Consider the following 18,057-nt stretch of genomic DNA (forward strand, 5'->3'; position numbering starts at 1 on the left):
GCCAATCAGCATTTTATTAGACAAGTGACATCTTTACAGGGTACAAGAGCATCATCCCACAGCATGACATGACTGCTTCTAGGTGTGGCGGAGAAGAAGGTTTATTGTAGATAAAAGGGAGAGCATAGCCAGAGGCAGGGGAATCTGGGGGAGTCCAGAGACTGAGCTGGACCATGTGAGGAGAGAGGGTAGAAGAGTCGAGAACCAAGAGGGGCAGCCTGGGCCAAGAGACTGGTCAAGGGGGTAAAAGGTAGACCAAAAAGGGCCAGGTAACCAAAATGGCTGGACTATATAGACACAAGTAGCTGGGGGAAGAACAGCCAGGCCCCTGGGCTAGAAAAGTTTAGGGAGTTGGGGTATGCCAGCCAGGAGGGCTCTCTAACTGGTAGAGACTGAGGGGCAGAGAGAGAACCTGCTTTGGCTTGTTATTGGGCAACTCAGTCAGCCATTTGCCCTACGTTTGAGATGGAACTCAGGGCAAATGACATTCCACTTGTTGGGCACACAGAACAGGTGTTTGAAGCAATCCGTCTTCTGTTCTGTTGTCATATCCACCTCCCTGACCTGGCCGATGCGTGGCTGGTGAGTCCGTGTTCAAATCTGGGGCCCTCGTTAGACTAGGAGACTGGATAGGTGTCATTCTGATCCTATGGTTTCCAGGATGACTGTGAAGTAAGATTCAGGTTGTTTCACGGTGACAAGTTTCCTAGAGCAGGTGTGCTTGGTAATACCATTTACGGTGGGCTTGAAATTGTGAATGAGACCTCCTAGGGAACCCTGGAAAGCAACCATCAGGAGACCAGACCATTTCACGTGCTTAGCTACAGTAGCCCATTCTCCTCCCTTGGGAATTCTCCACAATGTTGTTTCCCTGTTCTCAGATGTAGGAGAAAAAGTCGTCCTTCCTGGTCCTCTGTGAGGTGATTTTTTTTTTTTTTTTTTTTTTTTTTTTTTGTCCTGCTTTCTTGCAGGCTCTGGTTTAGAGCCCTCAGGGCAGTTCTGCGGGGAAGGTGCAGGCTGTAAAGCTGGTCTTGCCTCCCAGCAGGGGTAGGAGAGACAGTGCCTGTTGTGTTGTTTGAAAAGTGAGTCTAGAGTCTGCCTGCAGGGAACTTTTTGGCGGAGACGACAGGCTTATTTTTAATTTGCCAGTCTGGGTTTCCTGACAGCGCAAGAGAAAATGAACTGCCACGTGTCTAAGAGGCAGCTCCTACCCTGTCTGTTCTCACATGTGATAAACTGTTTTGATTAGAGACAGATTAAATCTAGGTTGCTTTTTGGTGGGAAGGGGATGTGAGGAAATGGAACTAATGTGTTGACTTTTTCCAAGTATGCACTACACAAAAGTTTGGCATTTAAGTACTTGTATGCTAATGTGCACGTGCGGGCTTTTCTCCCAGTAATAGCAGGCAAGCGGAAGGTTGATCCTCCTGTTGGGTTCAGCCCATCCATTCGAATGACTGTTCTCAAAAGAAAGCATTCTTCCTCTGTGAATGACAATGATATGTGTGTGCGTGTGTTGTACATGCATGTGTGTTCATGTGTGTGTACATGAGTGTATGCATGTGGGTTTATATGTGAATGTATGTGTGTTCATGTGTGCCTGCATGCGTGTGTAGGTACACGTGCATACATACATTTGCATGGACCTGTGGTACCGGGGATGGCACTGCTACACGGGGCCTCTTCACTCTGAGACAGGATCTTGCTAAGCTGTTCATGCTGGCCTCTGACTAAATGTTGCTTAAATGTGCCTCCAGGGTTGAGAGAAGCAGCGGGGAGTGGAGAGAGGAGCAGGTGAGTACCCAGGTGCCTGAGGGCAGCCCCTTCCCTCTTCACGGTTCGGTTTGGGAGTCTTGGCCATGCTCTTGACAAGTGCAGACAAGAAAGGAAAATTCATGTGTGTGGTTTCTTTCCTCAAAGAACCCTCCAGCTATGATGAGAAGTGAGGCATGCAGGCATATCGGGGGGGGGGGGGGGGCATCATCCCCCTTGACCTGGTGAGGTGACCCTCCACCAAAGGAGAGTAACTGTTGCTTCCACAGCCCAGTCCTGTTCTCCAGAGAGATTCCAGGCCTGCACTGAGAGTCAGAGTCAGTCTGCTGGGGAAAGGACCTGCCTTCTTTGGCAGCATCCTTAGGCAAGGGATTCTGGGAGTGTTCTCAAGCTTGTGACTCCGAGGACTGGGCCACGGCTACAGTGTGGGAGATACATGTAAACTCAGCAGGTCAGATAGCCTTGGTTTGCCCAGGTGATCACTGCAGAATCGCCAGGACTAGACTCGACACATGCATTGTGGGTGGGGTGACCCAGAGGTGGTCACAGACGGTCAGCCTGGGAGAAGCCAGCGCCATCCTTACAGGTGCCATGTTCCCAGAGGTGGGGACGGAGTTGGGAAGGCTGTGGTGATGGGTTAGCACTGACTTTCCAGGCCGGTGGGTGTGGATAGGCAAGCCCGCCAGTGCACAGCTGTGCCCAGAGCAGTTCTCCTCGCTCCTGACTGTCAGTGTAGCAGTGTGACTCCCCTTCGCCTCAGGGAAGCTGAGGTCGCCAGCGTTTTACACAGCCTCCCAATACATGGCGACTGTTTAAACCAGTTAGCTTTAGCTGACTTCACTGTTTGCAAGCGTGTTGGGTATGGGGAATGAAAAGTGCCTGCATGTTCTGGCTTTTGATGTGTGGTGGCTGTGTCCTGTGCGCTGAGTCAGTATGGACCACACAGTCCTCAAGACTCTGCCTGGGGACAGAGTCCCATGCCACCCAGGCTGCCCAGGAGCCATGGGAAGGTGGCATGAGGTTTCCAGGAAGATGGGTTTGTCCTAGGGACCAAGAGCTGCATTTCTGCAATTCTGAAATGTGTTAATGCTCGTCATAGAAGCATGTGGAGATTAGCCTGTGTTTATCCTGATGGTGAGGCAGAGGCAGGAGGATGGCTTTAAGTTCCAGGCTAGCTTGGACTACATAGTTCCATGCCAATCCAGGCTGAAGAGTGAGTGCCTGTCTAAAAAGATGGGGGGAAGGAGAAGGAAAGGTGGGGAAACGGAGCAGGGAATTGGGGATAGATAGGAAGGAAAAGCTCCTCATTCCAGAATTCAGCCGGGAGAGCCTGGATCTTTAACAAAGCTGAGGAAATGAAAATTGGCTGTGGAGCCAGTGCTTAAAGAAAAATTCACCAAGGACCTGAAAAACACAAACTTCCCACCACTCCTCTCTCATCGCTGAACTCAACAGTGCGTTCCACTTAAAACCCATCCTCCCTCCCTCCCTCCCATCCCCCTATCCCTTTGTTCCCCTTCTTCCCCCATCCCATCATCCCTTGCTCCTGATAAACATGGCTTTGCTTCACTCTGGTTCCTCCTTAGACTCTTAGTCTGCACAGTTAGGGGGCTCTGTTTCATGGTCCCCAAGGGGACTCTGTGTCCTCAGGCTGCTGAGGGCAGAGCTGGACTGAGCTGGGGAGCCGACAGTGGAGCCAACTCTGGTTTATGGTTTCATTGTATTTTTCCTGTCCTTTTTCACATCACACCTTCAATTAGATATTCCACCTTAACTTCAATTAGATATTCCACCTTAACTTCAATTAGATATTCCACCTTAACTACTGTGCTGCTTGATGCAAGTAAAAGAAAATTGTTTTTTCCGGTTCCAAAGAAGTAGGCAGTTCCCTCTGGCAGGTGGCTGTTGAGAATCCAGTGTCACATGGATTTGTCAGTAATCAGGCAGTGAGAACCGTATGTTTTAGGCTAAAATTCTAGCTTTGAACAAAAGCCTAGACATAAAAACATGCTAAGGAATAATTTGCCAGTTCCTTGTGAACTGAGGGAGAGCTGGGAGTCGATGACATCACCACGCAGTGAGTTCCTGGAAAGCAAGTGGACACTGCCTCTGCCCCTTCAGGGCTGTGACAAAATGCCTTAGTCTGAATTATTCATGAGTGATACACGGCTATTGCTTGTAGTTCTACAGACCAGAAAACCCAAGGTTGAGGCTTTGCTGGGCTCTGTATCTGGAGAGGCCTTGCTTACTGCTTCAAAGACAGAGCCTTGCTGCTACAAGCTCACATAGGAGAGGGCAGAGGGGGCTTTCTCAGGTGTGTATGTGTGTGTGTGTGTCTGTGTATCTGTGTGTCTGTGTCTCTTGTGTGTGTGTCTGTCTGTGGGTGTGTGTGTGTCTGTCTGTGGGTGTGTGTGTGTCTGTGTGTCTGTCTGTGTGTCTGTGTCTCTTCTGTGTGTGTCTGTGTGTGGGGGGTGTCTCTCTCTTGTGTGTGTGTCTGTGTCTCTTGTGTGTGTGTCTGTGTGTGTCTGTGGGGGGGGTGTCTGTCTGTCTGTGTGTCTGTGTCTCACCCCCCCCCCCCCCGTGTGTGTTTTGCTGTGAATTCAGGACTTTGGTGCTTGGGAGGCCCTCTACCACTGGCACTTATCGGTGTTTCCAACCTATCCAATCTGGTTGATGAGAATACTAATCCCTTTCATGAAGTTCCAACTCCTGATAGCTCAGCCACTTACCCAAAACCTCACCTTTTTGTGTGCCACAGTGCTGTCTGGTTCCAACTTGAATGGTGGGGCACTGACATTCAGCCCTGTGAACTTCCTGGGGGGAGGTGACCATCAACACTTCACCTCTCTGCCCTCCTGTGAACTTCCTGGGTGGAGGGGGCCACCATTACCATCACCACTCTGCCTTCCTGTGGAGTGTGGGAACTCACGTAACCTCCTAAATAAGTATGTCAGTCTGTTTCCCTAGGACCCCCGCCCCCCCCTCCCCACACCGCATGAGAGCCTGTGCCTCTGGTGTTCAGAGTTCACCGAGTGGCAACATTTGTTGAGGTGGGAGCAGCGGAATCCTGAAAACCTAGACAGCTTGCCAGAAGATCCAGGCAATGCATGGGAGCTGGGCTTTGTTCAAAGTTAGAGCATGTTAGATCAGTTTGCAGTAAAACTATGGGACAGATCTTAGCCATTTTTTAAAAGTCCACATTTATTTAAAACTGCAAGAAATTCTGGAGCTGGTGTTTGCTTCACTATTTGATGTGTTTGCTGCATCAAATGTGTAGGATGGGGCGTGGCAATGCAGGGTCCAACACTCACAACTATGAGGCCAGCCTGGTTATACACTAAGACCCTGCCTCAAAACTCAAACCAAGAAAGAAGATGGGGGAAAGAGCCGTGGAAGAGAGCCTGACACCTGGAAGGACCAGACAGTGTCAGTCTGGCTTTTACACTCTTGTTACACTAGCAAGAGGCTTGGTGTGAGGGATGCATACTGGGTTCACTTTCCGTCCAACACGTGGGCAGGCAGGTTGAGGCACCATGAAAGGTGGCTAGGGAGAGAAGAGCCTCTGGGCAAGCCGGATGTGACTCAGCTCTCGGCAGCATCAGCAGCCCTGGCTGTGGTCTGGCCTGGTACCACCTCAACTCTCCCCTCTGTGAGGCCCGTGTTCCTCAGAATATCTATCCTCTGCTACTTCTGGGCAGGGGAAGGAGGAACCTCCTCTATAAAACATTCTGTTTTAAAAGGGAAAACATATAAAAATATAAATCCATTAAGAATGTTGAAAACAGTTGGGTGGTAGTGGCGCATGCCTTTAATCCCAGTACTCAGGAACCAGAGGCAGGTGGATCTCTGAGAGTTCAAGGCCAGCCTGGTCTACAAGAGCTAGTTCCAGGACATGCTCCAAAGCTACAGAGAAACCCTGTCTCAAAGCCTCCCCACAGTCCCCCCCCCCCCGAAAAAACCCATATTCACAGCATACAGAGGTGTTGTGAGGAGGTTGCTTGTTCGTTTTCCCTGCCCAGACTCCTGAAATAACCACACAGAAACTGTATTAATTAAATCACTGCTTGGCCCATCACTATAGCATATTTCTAGCAAGCTCTTACATATTAAATTAACGCATTTCTATTATTTTATATTTTACCATGAGGCTCGTGGCCTACCTACCAGCAAGGTTCCAGCTGGCAGCTCACATCTGTCCCCTCTGGCAGCTATATAGCATCTCCTGACTCCACCTTCTTTCTCCCAACATTCAGTTTAGTTTTCCCACCTACCTCTATTTCTTCTAAGCCACTGGCCGAAACAGATTTATTCATTAACCAATAAAAGCAACACATAGACAGATGGACCTTCCACACCATAGAGGCTAATCCCACATCACCTCTCCTTTTCTGTCTAAACAAAAAGAAAGGTTTTAACTTTAATATAGCAAGATTACATACAGCAAAATAGTTATTAAGCAAAAATTATAGTTATAATGTTTATTCCATTTATATTTGGAAAGTACTCTATCATCTATCTTAGCTTTGTGAATCTAAAGTTTTATATCTAATCTATCTTTTATAATTATAACTATCTTTCTTCAATTCCATCAAAGACTCCAGAAGGATATTAATGTTACCTAAGTAAACAGCAAGTGCATTGTAAGCAACTTCCAAAACTCTAGAAATGGCGGAGATATCTTGCTGCCTGGACAGTCACCCAAAGTTCTTCTGTAACATTGGGGCATCCATCTTCAGCCTACAGACTCATAGTATCCAGCAGACTTTTCCATGAAGCAGGAAATTTTGAAGACAATTCTGTCTATTTTAGAAGTTTGTCAGTCACTTTCTCTGTGTCCTGCAGAATTTCTGACAGACTCTTTCATGAAGCAGGAACCCTAAAGGACTGTCTCACCTTTAGGAAAGTTCAGCAGTCATTTTTCTGTGGGTCCTGCATGTCCAGTTCATATAGCACACCCAGTCCAAGCAAGAGCAGTTTCTTGCCCAAATGGCTAACAAACTCCATAAGAAAAGCCTCTTTGATGCCCATCATCCTCTTGAAGTAGATTGGTGCTGCCAGGAGCAGACGTGTCTTATTGTCATGAAAAGTCCTAAGTTCTTATACATTTTAAATGCCATATTCTGTTAGTCTTTGAAAGGCTTGAAGAATAACTATCCATCTGAAATATATCTCTGTACACCTAGAAAACCTAGCTAATATGACTACAAGCTTGACTGTTATAGATGACTTTATTAACCTGTATTTCTTTTTTAAATTGATTTTTATTGAGATATCCAGTTTTCTCTGCTCCCCTCCCTTCCTCTCTCATCCCTTTCAATCTGCTCCCATAGTTCCCACGCTCCCAATTTACTCAGGAGATCTTGTCTTTTTCAACTTCCCATGTAGATTAGATCCATGTATGTCCCTCTTAGGGGTCTCATTGTTGTCTAGGTTCTCTGGGATTGTGAGTTGTAGGCTGGTTTTCTTTGCTTTATGTTTAAGAGCCACTTATGAGTGAATACATATGATAATTGTCTTTCTGGGTCTGGGTTACCTCACTCAATATGATGTTTTCTAGCTCCATCCATTTGCCTGCAAAATTCAAAATGTCATTTTTTTTCTGTTGTGTAGTACTCCATTGTATAAATATATCACATTTTATTCATTCATTCTTCAGTCGAGGGGCATTTACGTTGTTTCCAGGTTCTGGCTATGACAAACAATGCTGCTATGAACATAGTTGAGCACATATTCTTGTGGAACGATTGAGCATCCTTTGGGCATATACCCAAAAGTGGTATTGCTGGGTCTTGAGGAAGGTTGTTTCCTAATTTTCTGAGAAATCGCCATACTGATATCCAAAGGGGATGTACCAGCTTGCAATTGCACCAGCAATGCAAGAGTGTTCCCTTTTCCCCATAACCTCTCCAGCATAAGTTGTCATCAGTGTTTTTGATCTTAGCCACTTTTACAGGTGTAAGATGGAATCTCAGAGTTGCTTTGATTTGCATTTCTCTGATGACTAAGGTTGTTGAACATTTCCTTAAGTGTCTTTCAGCCATTTTAGATTCCTCTGTTGAGAGTTCTCTGTTTAGGTCTGTACCCCATTTTTATTGGATTATTTATTCTTTTGATGACCAATTTCTTGAGTTCTTTGTATATTTTGGAGATCAGACCTCTGTCTGATGTGAGGTTAATGAAGATCTTTTCCCATTCTGTAGGCTGTCGTTCTGTCTTGTTGACTGTGTCCTTTGCTTTACAGAAGCTTTTCAGTTTCAGGAGGTCCCATTTATTAATTGTTTCTCTCAGTGTCTGTGCTACTGGGGTTATATTTAGGAAGTGGTCTCCTGTGCCAATGCGTTCAAGTGTACTTCCCACTTCCTGTTCTTTGAGGTTCAGTGTGGTTGGCTTTATGTTGAGGTCTTTGATTTATTTGGACTTGAGTTTTGTGCATGATGATAGATATAGATTTATTTTCATTCTTCTAGTTATGCAGTTATCCAGTTATCTATTGCATAGATATCCAGTTATGCAAGCACCATTTGTTAAAAATGCTTTCTTTTTTCATTTTATAGTTTTTGCTTCTTTGTCAAAAATCAGTTAACCTGTATTTCTTAATTATAGATTACATTTTTAATGAGATGTACAAACACAATACCTTAATCAAGATCAGAAATATACATATAACAAAATTGACCTTAAATTTGTATAAATAGACCAAGACCCATACCAATACAAAGTATTCATCTCTATAACATATCCCCCTTTAAATGTAAACAAACATTCATAAACAATCATTTAGGGAATTTGGGCATAGTTCTCTCCAAACTGCTTCCTGCTTTTTGTTGGGTCAAGTATTTTGGGAGGTATATGGAGACCTTTTGCAGGGGCGGGGGAATCTTGGTACATTAAACCACAATAGTCTGGAAAGAATCCATAGGTTCTCATCCTCTGTGAAAACAAAAGCAGAACCTCTTTTTCAAAGCAACGTATTCTTAGACCCAAATTTTGAAGTCAAGATAACTTTTAAGTATATATATGCTGGTTTAGCTTAGCAGCCTCCAGAATCAAACGTCTCTCTGTATTTAGCTCTTTCACAGTCAAAAAATTCAAAGGAAGCACAATAATATACATAATCCAGACTCTCTGCCTATTTTCCATCATATGTGGCTTATTTTTTTTACTCTATTGCTTTTTCTACAAGTTTAATATTTGTTTTATTATCTTTACTCCTTTAATCTATGAGTCTGTACTCTATATTATAACTGTCTATACTCCTTTTCCTCTCTCTCTCAAGCCTACGTACATTTATGTAACACTGTGACCCCTTTACAGGTCTTTTTATCTGAATTTTTCTTTATTGTATGCATATCTGTAATTATTTTTTGACCAGGAGCACTTTTTTTAATGCTAAGCAGGCATGGCTAGGACCAACCCTGCCTGTTGGCTCCACCCAGCCCAATATGGCAGAGGCATGTTCATTGCCTCTGAGAGCCAAGCAAACTGCCTCAGCTCCAGGGTCACAGTGTGTCTGTGTCACCATTAAGCAAGTTTTTTTTTTTTTTTCTGAGACAGGGTTTCACTATAGCTTTGGCGCTTGTCCTGGAATTAGCTCTTGTAGACCAGGCTGACCTTGAACTCACAGAGATCTGCCTGTCTCTGCCTCCCCAAGTGCTGGGATTAAAGGTGTGCACTACCAGCACCCAGCCTACCATTAAGCAATTTGTAGCACACTGCTCACAGACCCCTTAAGTGCTCCACCTTCTGAAAGAGCCAGAGCTGTTTGCACTACTAGCACGAGCCAGGAAGCCCTCCCCTAAAGAAGCTGTACAGCCTTGGCTGCCAATGCTGAGTCAGGAAGACCTCTCTTAAAGGAGATGCAATGCCCGCTTGCCACCAGCAAACAGAGCTCATCCGAAAAAAATGTGGCTACCACGAAGCTATACTAAACTGTTTTTTTTGTGTGTGTGTGTCTAGAAATTTTTTCCAAGCTCTCTCAGGTTTTATGTGGATATAGCTGCCCCACGTTGGGTGCCAATTTGTAGATGGAGGCTGTTTGTTTATTTCCCGGCCACCCAGACCCAAAATAATCATATAGAAACTGTATTACTTAAAGTGCTACTTGGCCTATTAGCTCGGGCTTCTTATTAACTAACGCTTACATATTAAATTAACACATTTGTATTTTTTATTTTACCATGAGGGTCATGGTTTACTGATAAGGTTCCGGTTCTTTCTCCTTCAGCAGCTACATGGCGTCTCCTTGACTCTGGCTTCTTTTCTTCTCTAACTCTGCTTGAAGTTCCAGCCTTGTTCTATTCTGCAATGCCATAGGCTTAAAGCAGCTTCTTTATTAACCAATGGTAATAAAACATATTCACAGCATACAGAGGGGAATCCCACATCACCCCCTCCCCTTAATCTATCTGAACACAGATTTGCCACCTGGAGGAGTCAGGGAGGCAAAGGCCATAAGGGATCCCAGGACAGACAGAACCAGGGAAGAATGGGGTATGTAGAACGCCAGTCCCAGAGGTCCACCAAGACTCCTTTTCATGTCTAGTAGGGCATGTGCATGTGAGAAAACTGATTAGGGAAAGAACCATCAGAGTCGAGACCACTAAGCCTGGTGTGCAGGGTTGGACAATGTGTTCCTGTAGCAGACAGAAAACTCAAAATTCATGGGGAGATGGGAGGACACTCAGGAAAGCCTGCCCCACTAGTAGGGAATAACTCCAAGCTGAGCCCTCCTGTGGACTCACCCAACAAACCATAAAGACATGGTTTTAACTTTTAACTTTATCCCAGAACAATACAAAACTTCCCACGAATATAGACAAGCACACACAATGGTGAGGAGAGCCAGTCATCAGTTTGAACTGACGACAGAATCAGTAAGGATGCTGATGGAATCATTAAACTATAGTCCATGTGTTGTAGCAGTCACATAAGACATGGATGATTAAACATGTGCATCTGGTGTCTAAAGAGTAAAGCCTCAGATCGGAAAACACATTAAGTAGGATAATTGGCAGACAAGATGTTAGACTGGGAAAAAAATTAGTAAATTTAAGGACACATCATAAAATGCAGCCGAGAGAGAGGACAAAAATCTTAGAACAGGGCATCACCGCGCTGCCGGATACCCAGCGATGAAGGACATGGATGGCAAATCTACAATGATCTCATTAAGGGGTGAGTGACTGCTGGCCCCTTGCTGTGAGGACTACAGGAGGAAAGTCCACATTGTGCTGAAGACTCTGGTGGAGTCAAGTCAAGAAATGTGTGTGTGTGTGTTTGTCTGTCTGTCTGACTGACTGTCTCTGTGTGTGTAGCCCCTTATAGGAATGGGAACAGTTTCTGTAGTCCGGGGCAAGCTGGGAAATGTGGTCTTTCAGCAGGGACATGCGGGGGTTGGTTGATTATCATTCCCCTTAAGTTCTAGCCAATCTTGTACAGCGGGGTGTACAGCCACTGTTTTGAGAAGATTATGAATTCCTTTGCAAGGTGGAAAAAGTTCAAAGAGGAAGCCAGGAAAACAAACATCCAGAAGAGGGTGAGGGTCAAGAAGCCAGGGAAGAAGAATTCTACACAGGGAAAGAGAAAACTCCAGAACTACTGTGAGGGAAGGCCAAGGACAAAGAGAGGGGACCACAACCCCTGCTGCTGGAGGAAGCCTGGGCATGACCACTGAGGCCTGTCTGGGGACAGGGACAAAAGGGGAGAGCAGCTGGCTCCTGGCGGGATTTCCAGAGTTGACAGCCCCTCTGCCAGTCTACCTCAGCTCTGACAAATGGGGTGGGAGAAAGTTTGTGCCTGGCTGCTGCCCCTGGGATCTCAGCCTGCTGGTAAGGCTGGGTGGGAGGGGAGGGTGCTGAGCTGGGCTTCATCTGGGTGGGGGCACCCCACTCACTAGTGAGGACCAGAAGTACTTAACCCTGCAGGAAAGGGGACCCTGAGAAAAACAGCTCCATTGAACAGACGGCAAAGAGCACAGCTTAGGCTTCTAAGCCAGGCTCAAGACCAGTGAGTAGACAGCATCTCGGAGTCCCCAGGACGGGCTTGGCAAAGCCAGCAGTGTGACTGGGGGCTTTCACGTTCTGATGTGGGTAGGAACAGCACAGTGCCCAGACAGGCCTTCCCACTCTGTGGATTCTGTGCCCACAGGCTCAGTAGGGAGGGTACCCTGTAATTTCCAGAAGAATGAGAGGTTTTAGGGCTTTGACAGCCTGGAATAACTCTGGGTGGTTTCCATATAAAGAGTCAAAACCATTAGGCAAACCTGACTGGAAACAAGTGCACACAGCAGCCCTGCGCAGGGTTGGAGAGCAGCTGAGCAGTGCCGTTCAAGGCCTAGGCAGGCTCTTTCTGTTGTCACGTCCAGACGGCCTTGACATGCTCGCTTCATCACGGTCTCCAAGTGACTTCCGCTGCTCCAGGCAGCATACACTCAGCCCATCTCCAAAGACAGAGGAGAGGGAACCCGGCAGACCCTCATCACCATCATCCAGGGCCCCCTGACAGTGTGAAAGGAGTGAAAAATGTGGGCTCTTACCACCAGGGGGCAAGCAGCGGGAGCAGCGGCTTTGTTCTGGGGAAAACCTGAACCGGAAGACAGAATGGTGGGGCACATCCAACAAGAAAAGCAGGAAACTGGAGGCTTTGGAGTGCAGGAGCCTGCAGAGTGAAGGAAGAGCAGGCAGGCTCCAGGAGTAGCCAGACCAGAACTAGTTAAAGTCAGCCAGGAGGAACCTGACATCCTGTATTTCATTTTAATTTTCTTCATCAGTCACAAAAGCAAAAAAAAGGAAGGGAGAGAATTTGGAAGACAGAGAAAGAAAACAGGAAGGAAAGGGAAGGAAGCCTGAGTGAGGCAGGTGTGTGGCCCCATTGCCCACATTGACCGTGGCTTCCTCTGTTTCTACTCCCTGCTTAGAGACCCTCCCTGCTGTGCTGACACTGACACACTCCTCCACCTGTCTGCTTGCTTCTTGTTTTCCTGGTCAGGGTATCTCTATGTACCCCTGGCTGTCCTGGAACTCACTCTGTAGACCAGGCTGGCCTCAGACTCTGAGATCAGCCTGTCTCAGGCCACCACCACCACAGGCTTCTTCTCCAGGCTCCAGGTTGCTGCAGAGCCAAACCTGGCCCTGTGTTCCCAGTGAGTTCCTGGGCACAGGCCCCCAGCCTCACTCCTCCCTGCTGGGCTCCAGACTCCACACTGAGGGACTCGGGGACCCTGGCAGGGTATACATAGGACTTCTTAGTGCCCTTTGGGCGGTCGGCCTAAAGACTCTGAGAATCTTGTTAAAATGGAGATTCTGATTCAGGGTCTAGGTGAAGTCCACACCCTGCCACGCGTCAGACTCCCAGGCCACAGTGAGGCCTCAGGCCGTGGAGCATGCCTGACATGGCAGGGGAGTCCTCAGGCCGTGGAGCATACGTGACGTGGCGGGTGAGTCCCAGACCTGCCTTTCTCCACTTGGATGGCTGGTGAGTTCCAGACCAGAGTTTCTCCACCAAGGCATTCAGGAGAGGTGGGCTTTCTCTGAGACTGAGGCCAAACACTGTCCCTCTAAAGCAGAGAAACAATAATGACACCCACCTCACGGAGTTAGGAGAGGAGGGGTCAGTGGTCTCAGAGGGCCGAGTACAGACGGCGGGAGCTGCTGTCACCAAATCTGGGACATACGGCAAAATATTGAAGACCTTTCTTACCACGTGGGCCAAACCTGCTTTAGTTTGGGGGTCCTGCTTTGGGACAGTATCCCCTCAACTGGACCCATGCTTTGCTTCAGGAGGGCTGGTGGAAGGCAGGTTTCAGGTCCCTCCTAGTGTGGCCTTGGCAGGGCGAGTTACCTTATTGGGAGCCATTTCATTGAATTAATAAGGTCAGGAGGTGATCTGAAGAGGCTTTTGGACCTAGAAAGAAGAAAACACCCCAAGTGGACGGAAGTATCTGTGCATTTGTCTGGTAAGAACAGGCAGGAGGGCGGCAAGGGACTTAGGACACAGCCCAGTGTCTCAGGACCCACTGTACGTATCTCACTTTTTTTAGGTTAAAAATAAGTGGCTTGGTCTGGCTCACACTGCAGGAGAGGAGGCTTTGCAAAGCCTTGAACCCCAGGGCCAGGTCATGAGAATCATGGGAGAACGCATGACCCATGTCCTAAACCTAGCTGTGGGGACCAGTCTTCAGGGGATCCTGTTTGTTCCAGCCAGTTCACCACGGGAACTAGTGTAGTGGCTCCCAGTCTTCCTGGGTCCTTCTTCTGCAGGGTGACTTCAGGGATATTGGTCTGGAGTGTGTGTGTGTGTGTGTGTGTGTGTGTGTGTGTGTGTGTGTCTGGTTTGTTTAGTTTAGTTGTTTTGGGGGCAGGGTCATGCTGTGTAGTACAGGCTGGCCTTGAATACTCCACCCTTTTGCTTGGGTTTCCCCTGTGCTGGTCCATGGCCACACCTGGCCTCACATTTGTTCTGTTTTGTTCTTCACCTTCTGAATTCCGACAGTGTGGAAAGTGTAATACTGTAGGAGTTATTATTCCACTGTTAAGAGTCACTAAGCGAACAATTCCTTGTGAATATAAAAGTCTCGGTTTTCAGATTCTATACCAACCCACATAGTGGGTGTAGCCACGGTGGTGACTCACTTAGTGGGTTCAGGATGCAATGAATGGGGCACGAGGCCAGCAGGCACATCCACGTGCGGAGGGTGGGGCTCCTCGCACTATGTTGGCAGTTTGTGCCTTTGAAATGATACCAGAATTTAAGTTGTGAAGATACACTCTTGAACTGTTTGCTTAAGAGAGCATTATAAACAGGATGCCTGTTTTACAGGGTTTGCCACTCTCAGTATAAAAACTGTCCCCTGAGATCATGTGAATTCCCCAGTTGCCACCCTGGTCCTCCTCCAGGGGAAGCATTGGTCTCTAGGAAGCGGGAAATGGGCGGATCAGAGAAGCAAACTTATCAGCAACTAGTGGGAGAAAGGGGTGCCACCGGCAGCCACGTGAAGGATGAGCAGGGCGGTTGTTCCATGGCACACTGCTCACCTCCTCTTCGGTCCGCTTGCTCCCAGCTCTGGGCTGTGCTCAGGTGCGAGAAGGTCAGCACCTCAGCGGCAGGCACCCTGTCACCCTGCCCCCAGGGTGGGTGTGTGATGTCTAATCTAGAATACTGACTAGCTGCCATTTTGACAGATACAACAGACCAGGATTGAGGTGAGCATTGAGCGAGTGTGAACTGGAATCAGACCAGTTAAACCAGGACTGAGGTGAGCATTGAGCAAGTGTGAACTGGAATCATGCTATCCCAGGCCACCGTCCTTGCTCCTGGGAAGCCTTGAAGGGGAGCCAGATGTCACAGCTCAACTAGGGAAGCCACCTCGGGAACCTCCTACAGTGTCCGCTGTTCACCCAGGTCCTGGAGACCAGATACCCAGCTCCATGTAGCCACAGCCTAGGGTTGCTCAGGCTCCTTCCGAGTGAGATTGTTGGGTCCAGGGTTCAGGTGCAGAGAGATTTTAAGCCTGGCAATATCTGACGGGAAGCAAACTTTCAAGCACTTCTAACAGAGGGGTCCTGAAGTTTTAGTGTGGGCTTAGCTAGGGAGGGAGTCTGAGTACAGGAGGCCAGAGGGGCTGAGATGAGCAGGGTCTGCTGTAGCCATCCCAGGTCTGGGGGATCTTCCTGTAGTTCCTCACGGTGCGGGGAGGGGGACACCCAGCTACACAGCTCCCCCAGGCTCAGCTTAGGCAGAGGACCATTTGGGTTGTGAGTGTTTAAACAAATCCATTGTTTCTTCACTCTGCCGATACTTCACAGGGAAAGGTCAACTCTATTGTGCTGTCTGATGTCTATGCAGGTTCTAAGTTCAGGGTCCTCAGAGTCCAGCTGATGTCTAAAGGGGCGACTTTACTCCCATCCTCCCCACACAGAGAAACTGAAGAGCTGAAGAATGACCTAGAGATGCCCTTCAGTTAGGGCCTGACTCAGTCAGGAATCTCCAGTGAGGGTGACCTAATCCTGAAGGTCCAGCCACAGAGGGAGGCACAGGCTGACACTGCTCAGCTGGCTAAGTCACTGGGATCCATTGCTCTACGGCAAATAAAGGCCACACTGCCTGTGACACCAGACCATCCTCATACTCTGCCCCAGCAGAACAGCGTGGCTCTGAGGCCTCAGACCCCTCTGGTCCCTAGAGCAGTACTGAGCCAGGCAGCCTGTAGAACTCAGCCTGTTGAATCTGAGCTGACCCTGGGCCTGAGAGAGTGACTATGGTCCCTGGGGGATAACCCCACAGGTACAGCAATTACAAGGTCAAATGGGACAACAGTCACTTAGGGGGTGGTCATTCAAGGAGGAAATCCCATTTGCCTTGGGCTGAATCCCCGCAGGCCAGGCGCTCCTTCTGGGAGAGCTGTGGACTCCCTCCCGGGTGTTCTGCTACTGTCTGTCCAATCAGCTGCTCCTTGAGGCCTCTGGTGTAGCCTCGGATACAGGAGGAACAACTTGCATCTCACAGGAGCCTCGGAGCCTTCCTAGTTCTCTCCCTGTCTGAAATGCCAGGGCCTGCTCAGATTCAACACCACTTGACTCTAACGCAGTTTTCCATTTCTTGTGGTTACTCGTCAACCAGGAAATGGATGCCCTCCGCTTGTCCGTTCATTCTTTCGGTCACAGAGACATTTTAAATGTTGGTGGTTATTCACTGACACCAGCTGGCGGGGTCCCAGTGAGGTCATGGTGGACTCTGGCTGTAGTGTCCGTCTCCATGATTAGGGCTGGTAGGGCCATGTGAACCCGGGCTGTCGGGCTGGTCTGCATGACCAGGGCAGTTTCGCGTCCACGGCCGATAGGTGTGCTGGGCTGAGAGAAGCTGAGTGCTGGTAATGGAAGAGGTGACAGACCAGAAGGGGCACAAAATGTTGTGGCCTGTCTCTGCAGGTTTGTGGACTAACTCAAACCAGCTGTGTCACTCTGCTGGGGACACTCCATAAATGTGGGGCCCTGGGCAGGGATGGCCTATGTCTACCCAGTGCCCAGGCCCTTGCAGGAAACACATGCCCTGCACTACCTGCCTCTCCCCCACCTAAAGCTGCTCTGTCCCTGGGTGGAGGAACACAGGGCGAGGGAGCCTCCAGAGCCATCTCTGGATCACGTGGAAGGAGACAGACCAGGCTACAAGGGGCAGTAGCCCTCAGAGAAGCAAGCTCCATAGATCTGGGGCCTCGGGAGGGCACTTCTGTCTGCGCATGTCAACCCGAAGGCCCAGGGCACATGCGGGCCAGCACTGTTGATGCGTGGGCCAAGGCTGTCACCAGCATCCTCTGCTTTGAGCCACATTTCAGGGTGTGCTCATTGACTAGCAAGTGGGCAGAGCCGAGGAAGCCATGCTCTCCCATGCTGCAGGAGGAGGTGTCCCCAGGGAGGCTGTGGGTGCTGTGCAAGGCAGCCCCGTGGTTGTGGACGCAGGACCTGAGAAAGGTGCTGGACCTGCCTGGAACCTGGAGTCTCTCAGCTCATAAGGACAGGGTAAAGACCTGGCCTCACTTTTCTGTCCTGTCTTTTCTGAGGTCCCCGGTATCCGGGCTCACGGGAGCATTCTGCCTATACCAGTCATTCCCTCCAGCCTGGTGAGGAATGCAGGAAGCAAGCCGTGGGCAGTGGCCGAGGGGCACCTCCTTCCTGGGGTTCACTCCTCTGCTGGGCCTCTGCAGGACAGGGCCTCTGCCCCGTCGGTGCCTCCACTTGGATCTCCATGGTTCACCTGGTGCCCTGTGTTCTCTCAACAGCAAATGAAACTGGTGGCGGAAAACCTGAAGGAGGAGTCCCAGGAAGACAGAAGGGAAGCTACCTAGCCCCAGAGCGCTGGCTGTCCTGTCCCCAGCCTGTCCTGAGGAACACCTGCATCACACCTGCACAGGGCGGGGTACCACCTGAACTTGGGCCAGGTGCTGGGCTGTGTGAAATGACGGACACCGCGGGCACCCTGGCCCTGCAAGGACTGGTTCTGTGGAAGAAGAGGCTGGGACCCTTGGTGGCTCCCTGGTACCCTCTCATCTGGACCCTCCCAGGGCCTCGCTTTGCTCCAGGGCCTCGGCTGCCCTTGAGCTCCATCCCTATGGAGTCCCCAGCTTTCCACACGGCATTCACAGGGCCCACGGTGGGGTGGTGGCTTAGGGTCTGTGCCTACTATACCGATTCTCAGGATCCATGCTGAAGGGTCCTCCCACCTGAGCTCCTCTTGGTTCTCTATGGCAGTGTGTTGACTGACTCTGAGCTATTAAAGGCGGCCCTCACCCGA

General features: G+C 49.0%; 1 protein-coding gene across 1 annotated transcript in view; it reads left to right on the forward strand.

Moving 5' to 3' along the window:
• Nucleotides 1-18,057, forward strand: part of Ano10 (anoctamin 10) — a 111,173-nt gene extending 93,116 nt beyond the window's left edge. Inside the window, exon 13 of the mRNA XM_041676855.1 lies at nt 17,546-18,057. Coding sequence (XP_041532789.1) covers nt 17,546-17,611 — 66 coding nt within the window. The 3' untranslated portion in view covers nt 17,612-18,057. The remainder of the gene's footprint in view (nt 1-17,545) is intronic.

This window comes from Microtus oregoni, unplaced genomic scaffold, assembly GCF_018167655.1.
Source record: "Microtus oregoni isolate MIOR12 unplaced genomic scaffold, Mior012 000028F_ref0000031, whole genome shotgun sequence".
Classification (NCBI taxonomy): Eukaryota; Metazoa; Chordata; class Mammalia; order Rodentia; family Cricetidae; genus Microtus; species Microtus oregoni.